Source organism: Arachis hypogaea, chromosome 1 (genome assembly GCF_003086295.3).
Source record: "Arachis hypogaea cultivar Tifrunner chromosome 1, arahy.Tifrunner.gnm2.J5K5, whole genome shotgun sequence".
In the NCBI taxonomy this organism is placed as follows: domain Eukaryota; kingdom Viridiplantae; phylum Streptophyta; class Magnoliopsida; order Fabales; family Fabaceae; genus Arachis; species Arachis hypogaea.
The window spans coordinates 2,001,305-2,009,069 of record NC_092036.1 but is presented as its reverse complement, the minus strand read 5'-3'; the positions used below and the strand labels follow the sequence as shown (position 1 = coordinate 2,009,069).

General features: G+C 35.6%; 1 protein-coding gene across 1 annotated transcript; it reads right to left on the bottom strand.

Annotated features, from left to right (window-relative positions):
• Positions 1–662: 662 nt before the first annotated feature.
• Positions 663–5,095, bottom strand: LOC112789868 (uncharacterized). The gene is made up of 6 exons (XM_025831970.3): positions 4,811–5,095; positions 4,483–4,681; positions 3,776–3,905; positions 3,479–3,679; positions 3,207–3,374; positions 663–1,316 (listed from the first exon to the last, which is right to left on the bottom strand). The coding sequence occupies exons 2-6, from the start codon at positions 4,614–4,616 to the stop codon at positions 864–866; spliced, it is 1,086 nt and encodes a 361-aa protein (XP_025687755.1). The 5' UTR covers positions 4,617–4,681; positions 4,811–5,095; the 3' UTR covers positions 663–863.
• Positions 5,096–7,765: the final 2,670 nt, after the last annotated feature.

Below are 7,765 nucleotides of genomic sequence, written 5' to 3'. Positions count from 1 at the left end.
TGAATAGAAACTACCAGGTATTCAACAATTCAACCAATTCTGCTGCTAAGGTAGCGTGCTGAGCTCAATTGCTAATGGAAGACCTGAAATCGACCCTCAATTCGATTTTCAATTTGAACTTCTATCCTCTCCTTGCCTCTTGAACTTGCCCAAATACTAGCTTTTCCAAGCTGAACTGTGATGGAAGCATCTTCCCAGAACGCATAGAGCATATTATGGTTTGTTCTACGTGACTACCATGGTAATTGGATTCATGGTTGTTCCGGGAAAGTGTCGGGCACAAGCGTTCTTCGTGATGAATTCTGCAGCATTTGGCAGGGGGTTGTCTATGACTTTGGAGGCTGATATCCTAAATTCCTGCTCCTGATTTGTGAGACTGACTTTAGAAGCCTTTGGATTGGTATCCCCATTGGAGAATCCATCATGAGCATGCTGAAGCTAACTTAATCCTGCATATTTTCGAGCTGAAGCAGGTGCAGAGGTGGTCGATGCAGTTTGAACTGATTGGATGGCAAAGAAAGGGACCAGAGAAGACTCGGCCTCTTCGTGTTGGTTGCAGAAGGATATGCCTCAGTAGCCTTGACCTGAGCTTGTTCCTGTTTTCTTTTCTTTTTTTTTTTTTCTTTCTTTTACCCTCACCAAAACGAAATCTACACATCAAGTTAAGAGAAAATTGGGAAGCATTAATCCTTGAAAAGACATAGACTACTTTGGAGTATTTTTATTACAAGTATTCCCATGTAAGCATTGGTTAAGCATTTTACTATCACTCAGACTATGCAAGACAAAATTGAACTAAGTATACACACTAGACTCGAATTAGATGATTATCCAGTAACATCTACAATTTGATGATTATCAACTCAAAATGAATAATCCTTCAAATCAGATTTTGAGTCACCCAGTTCCATGTCTGCCAAGCACTCTTCCTCGGTAAGGGGTGGGAGTTGCCTCGTCTTGCGCTTCATATTGTGCTTGTGCCACTCACTCTTGTGGTGTTCCCTGTACTGTTTAGAGTCCTCAAAAGAAACATTGCATGTGCTGCACTTGTTTGCCTTTTGTTGTTGCATCTCAGGAGGCAGCCTACTCGTAGATGAAATTGTCTGCTTTTGAAGTTTATCATTCAATTCAAGAACAGATTCGCGAGTTTCTTTGGTCATCGGTGGAGGCATATCCTCATAATCATCAGTGTATTGTTCTACCTGGGTATCCCCATCCACATAAAGAGAGTGTGCAAGAACCTCAAATCTTCCATGCATGTTGTTCACAACGAAGTCATGACAACCCTTATATAGACCTGGTTCCAATTCAAAGATCTGCAACCCAATCAGAAACCATATCAATTTTCCTCCACATTTTAGCATATTCAAGATTAACCATATACACAACGGAAAAGGAAATTTCTAACTACACAAGTTCTAAACAGATTGAACGTTGCTAAAAACCAATAAATAACATGGCCAATATCCAACAAAATCAGGTAATGGCAACAACTGAATTGGTCGTTACTTCTTGATGTATATTAATGCTACTATGCTAGATTATAGGTACAAACTTCAACAAGTAAAAATAAATGCAAGAAAATAAATCTCTCTTATAATGCCAGTTCTGTGCCATGTGTTGTCACTGCCAAGTGTTAGAGCACATTTGTTTGTGATTTTAGCACCAAAAGGAGTACTGGTTTTTCACTCTCTCTCTCTCTTCAATACTTCTGAAATTTCTAGTGTTGTCTATATCTGATTTTCTAGAAACAGAAAATAATTATCTTTTTGTCTTTCAGGAAAGCATTCTCCCAAAATTTGAAACAGTAGAACTGAGAGAAATTGATTTCTAAAGCTTGGAAACCACTAACTTCTAATATATCTTATAAATTTTATGAGTCATTCCAAATCAGTCCCCCAAGGAACTTTTAGTCAGACACTTTAATCCTGATCAAATGTTAATCACCAAATCAGTCTCTGACCTTTTATTTTGTTAGACTAACCAATCCTCATGTCAAATTTTGGTAAAAATTAGAGAAATCAAATCTTATCTTTATTTGATAAAGATATAACAATACCTAAAAATTTTTAAAAATCTCAATCAGTCCCTCCATATAGGCGAACAAACTAATGTGGGACTATTTTATGATTAAAATTTGTTGATAACTAAAAATTTCTAAGAGACCGATTTGGGGTAGTACTCTTAAAAATACCTACATTTTTAAATGCCAAATGCCAAATGATTCAGTTTCTGCTTTTAAATAAGTACTCCTCAACAACATTAACAAAACTTGACCCTTAATCTCCTCATCCTCCTCATTTACACGCCTCTGTTTCCCCTTACCCTTCAATGTTAAATGCCAAACCTTCGTACCACAAAGCTAGTCCAAGGACCACAGAGCAAAACTCACATATATCAATGCTTGAATAGCACTAGCACGGGACAAAAAATTTTTGGACATGGCACAAATCTATTCATAATGATTAGCTATTTTTAAGCCCCTTCCAGAAAATACATGGAGCAGCATTTCTAATTAGCATTTCCGAAAAATATTTAAGATTTCTACTTTCACTACACATACACAAATTACATAGACTAGCAAAGGAAATGAATAAGAACTAAACTAACTAGGGCTCACAAGACGAGATTTTAAGAATCAGACACAAATCTCAATGGTACAAGGATAACATTCATCTTTAGATTTTAAATGGCTTTCCAATCAAAATGAAGAAAAATATATAATAAATAATTAAATGGTGTGGCCAGTTATTGGAGACATGTGCCGCACAATTTTGTTAGTATACATATTCAACAAGCGATGAACACACAGATATAGACATATAGTGATAGAGTGTCAAGTTGATCTGTTCATGTTTTATTATTATTATTAATTTAGGGGGGATAAAAAGAAGAATTTCATGATGGGGACATGGATAATACAGGATTGAAATATGAGTTCCCCTTGGCAACAGCAAAGGGGAAGAAAACTATAAGACACAGCTTTCCAATCTCTCAACATATCTGACAGTTAGATGGAAACTTTATTCAATGCCATTCCATTCATCACATACCATCATAACAATCTTATCCAAACATAGGTTTTATTTCAAGATATACTTTGCCAAGACTAACCAAGCATAAAAACAAATGGTACAAAATTGATAAAGGAATTGAAACACATACCAAACTTGTTTGTAAGAATTGAAGGATAAATAAAGACTTACAACAGATAGCTGACCAGAAGATCCTTCTTTAGAGATAATGGTAGACTTCCACTCATTCAACTTTTCTAAAAGGGCAGGCACTTCCTCCTCAGGAGCAGCAACTCGGATTCTTAACGGACATCGTTTTATAGGGTAATGCTTTTGAAGCTCCTGAATCAGCTCCAAAGCCTGTATAAACAACAGGTTCCACTTTTCACTAATTACCATAATTATAAAACAGAACCAGTTAAAAAGTGAAGATGTTGAATGAAAAGTGATGCAAAAGACCCGACCTGCTTCTTGGAACTGCTATTTGGATCAACAGCAAAATGAATGTCCCTCATCAGGCGCTCAATCATGCTAATAGTGTAAGGGCGCTGCGTCTCAGGATTGTATGTCTTCTGCATCACAATGGTGGCAATATCCCTGAACTGACTCGACAGCAAGGATTCCCTTTCTTTCCCGGCAACCTGAAGTTCCCCTTTCTTCAAAACCTGCAACAAAAACACAGCATTTTATTAATCAATCATCCACCAAACATTTTTTCCTTGATTATTATCATCATCATCATCATTTTTCTTTTATCTGACCTCTAAGCATATCTTGGTCTGATCATCGGTCCCAAAAGCAGCAATCAAATCCTTTGACTTGGCAAGAACACCTTTGGAAACATTGGAATAAACAGTATGTGACTGCAACACTTCATCCAGGTCCTTCTCCCTGTTATTGAAAAACAAATGTAAAATGTCATCTGTTTTCATCATTATTAATTTTCTGTTTCCAAAATTAATCATACAATTTTTGCATAATTTTCAACTTCTTACTAAATTCGGTGTTACAAACCAAGAAGAATAATTTCAGTGTCTCATGCAGAAGATCCTGAAACCAAAACACACCGACGTGTTCATGGTTTTAATCAGCAGAATTAAGAGGATTTGGCTTCAAAAGTGAGGATATTTGTGGAACTCAAAATGAAAGCTACTGATCTAAAGGTGACTCGCCCCTCACTTTCTCTATTTGCAAAACTCCTTCCTTCCAGGTTCAGTTTGGATATTGCTTGAGACAGAAACCGAGACACATAAACTTACTTGGTATGGAGTGAACAGAGACACACAAATTTTTTGTATTTCCTAACAGAGAGGACTAGAAATACCCAAACGTAGCCTTACAAAACCAAACCCGTATTCGGACTACATCTTGAGTGCCACTACAGTTTCATTACATTTTCCATATTTTCAGATTGCAACCGCAATTTAAAAGCATAGGAAGAAGTAAAATAGGTAGAAGGATCGCTTACACGCCGGAACGCCAAGCGAGGACAGTATTGGGGTAGCAGGCGATCTCAAAGCGCATGCCATGCTTCTTGAGTCGCACGACGGCCACGTTGGTCAGCCTCTTCTGCCCTATCGGCTGCACCAGCGTCCGCGACATCTCTCCAATACAATATGTATCTGTCTACTTATCTTTGACTATCACTTCCAACTTCGTTGCTTGTTCTGTAAAGACCGAATTGATAATCAGAAGAATCAGTTAGAAATGATAATCAGAATAATATAATATATGTTTACGAGTGCAAAAACGGTTCTAGGGTTCAAGAACTGGGGAGATGATGGCGGGGGCGTTACCTCGACGTAAGCCTGCGTCGGCGGAGGAAGGAAATGGAGGCTGCGGCGTGAAGAAGAATCGAAGAGAAACGATAATCGGCGGCGGCAAGAAGCTTGTATCGATGGCGGAGGTGGTGGCAGGAGATGAAGGGCGGGGCGGTGGTGGCAAGCTGGTAGGAGCTGGAAGAGAAGACAGCGGTGTTGTGTTGATTTTTGAAAGAGAAGGTATAGTGTGGGTTGGGGAGAATTTTCCGAGAGAAATAAATTTTAGAATAAATACCAAATTGGTCATAACGAAGTTACTTTAGTTTTATTCAAGACACTTTAGTTTTTAACAATTATTTTTATTTCTTAAAAATTAATTTCGTATCCTTCGATTCGATTGTAATAGACTAATAGGTCATCAAAATACAAAATAAATGAAAAAAAAAATTATTCCAGATGTCCCATAAAAATCAGTGATACTTTTCATTAGAAAAATTACATTGTTCGTTCTTATTATTCATAAGTTTTCTTTAGATGAGTTTTTAAAAAAAATAATTTTTTAGTTTTTTTTATTTTAAGAAAATAAAAATAAATTTATATTTAAATATTTTATGTAAAAAATTTTTTATCTATTAATTATATTTAAATATAATAATATAAAGATATTATTTATTTATTTATTTTATGAAAAATATGTTTTGTTTAAAAATATCTTTTTAAAAAAGATATAAATTATAATTTTTAAAAAAAAATTTTTAATTTTTTTCTATTTTTACTTTTACTACCAGAAAATTTGTCAAACACTTTTGTTCTGGTTAGGATGCTCTCCGTGCTATAGGTCGGCTCCTTGCTATTCTGTGAGCTTTTGAAGCCTTTTGTCTAGTAGGGAAGTAACTTCTTGAATTCGGACCCAAATATGGTATTTGCAAAAAGAATTCTGACACTCAAGTCAGCCTCTTATCCTCGGCTGGGTCTTTTATTTATAGTCGCTGCAGGTAAATTATTCGTTGGTGACTTTCGATATATCAGGTGCCAAGATCTTAGGAAGTACGAGATATGTGGAAGAAGTTTATTGTAGTCAACAGTTATCCTTTTTGAATTCGATTAGTTCCTCAGAGGTATAACGCGATTTCACCGACGTATTAGAGGTACGGTACATAGCCTCTAAGCTTGACTTGCCAAATTTGCGTTTAGCAAGTTGAGCTTTTGTCGTGCAGTTATACCTCAGCTGGATACGAATATGTTAACCCCCGAACTCAACGCACGTCGTCCTTCATCAAGCTTGGGTTTTTGATAAAACAGTGAAATAATAATTATAAAAATAATAAAAAATAATAACAATTAATAATAATGACAATAAATGGTAACTTTGTAGGTTTTGTTGTAATAAATTTGTGTTTGTTTCTCTAGAAAATATCTATACCGTTCATTTATGATGGGAAGTGAACAGTTTCACTGGATCAGCCACTTAGTGGGGGTGTAGTGGCCTTTATTATCGTCTTTGTCTTGGAAAGAGACACAATTTGTCACACTAATCTTCTTGTGCAGGTGTTGAAAAGGACATGTCGTCAAAAGGTTAATGTCTCTTTTTTTTCTCCTTGTCTTTTAGTTTCAAAGAGAGAAAGAAAAAGTAGTTGAGATAAAAAGGGAGAACCCTTATAACCGGGTGCATGTTGATATGAAGCACTATGCCTTTTCATATTATGACGCTGAGTCTTTGCAAGAGCTCAAAACTTTGAAAAGTTGGTTAAAGACAATGTTGGTATTGGTGTTAAAATACTCCCCAGTAGTAGTGAAGAGAGGGTTTGCGAGAAAAGAGGAAACTGGGCGTATTTTTATATATACGCCCTGTTTGGCAGAACTTCATTTGAGGTTCTTTTTTACTGAGTTTGAATGCAGGGTTTTGACTCAATTGAGCTGCGCACCTTCGCAGTTACATCCAAATTCGTGGGCATTTTTATGAGCTTTTGAATTCTTGATGATTTTTTTAGATTTTCTCGCGTCTCAAAGCATTTTCTTTTCTTTGTTCCAGTCTAAAGGAGTGCGAAAAGGTTTATGGATTAACCTTCGTAGCTTCTCTGGTTATTCCTCGTTTTTGTTATATAAATCTTCCTTCAAAAGTTTTAAATCTATGTTTGTAAAGATTTGGTCATCAGAGACCGAATACCTTTTCTATTTGGATGGTGAGTTGATAGAGAAATTTTTGTTGTATTGGTGCCCGGAGCCAATGCAAGTTCTTGAGGCTTTGGAGAGAAATGAGGAAGAAAATCTCTTTTTAGATTTCTTGATAGAGTGCTTTGCGGCTGGTGAACTGTTATCAATTTCTGAAATGTTGAAATTTGAGAAGGAAATGATAAAGAGGGGTTGAAGGATGGTTGGCCTATTAATTAAATGAACAGCTAAACCAATAGCGAAATTCCAAAATTTTTTGGCAAGGATGGTTGAAATATTAATTCTCTTGCAATGTTAAGAATATGTTGGTGTTTCTGCTCAACAACACTATTTGTTGAAGTGTCGCAACACATGATATTTGATGCATTATACCCTGTGAATTATAAAAATATCAAGTTTAAACTCAGGACCATTGCCAATTCAGATAATCTTTACTTAAGAATTAAAATGAGTTTTCACATATGCAACAAAATTTTGAACCAAACTGTTGGCTTCTGATTTTTTAATTTTATGAAATAAATCCATACAAATTTGATTTTATCATCTATTACAGTTAAAAAATATTTATACTCTTGTAGAAAAATAAGTGACATTGGCTCTCCAGATATCGATATGTATTAAATCAAAATTGTTTCACTAAGGGTATATGGTAATCGTTTTTGCTTGGTATAATAGCAAAAGTCACATGATTTATAGCAAGTAGATATAGAAAATTATGCACACAAGGATATATTTGTTTGATTACATCAAATTTGCTTTGTGGTACATGAGCCAAACTGAAATGCCATAAATTTTCAATAGAAAAATATGAAATTTGTG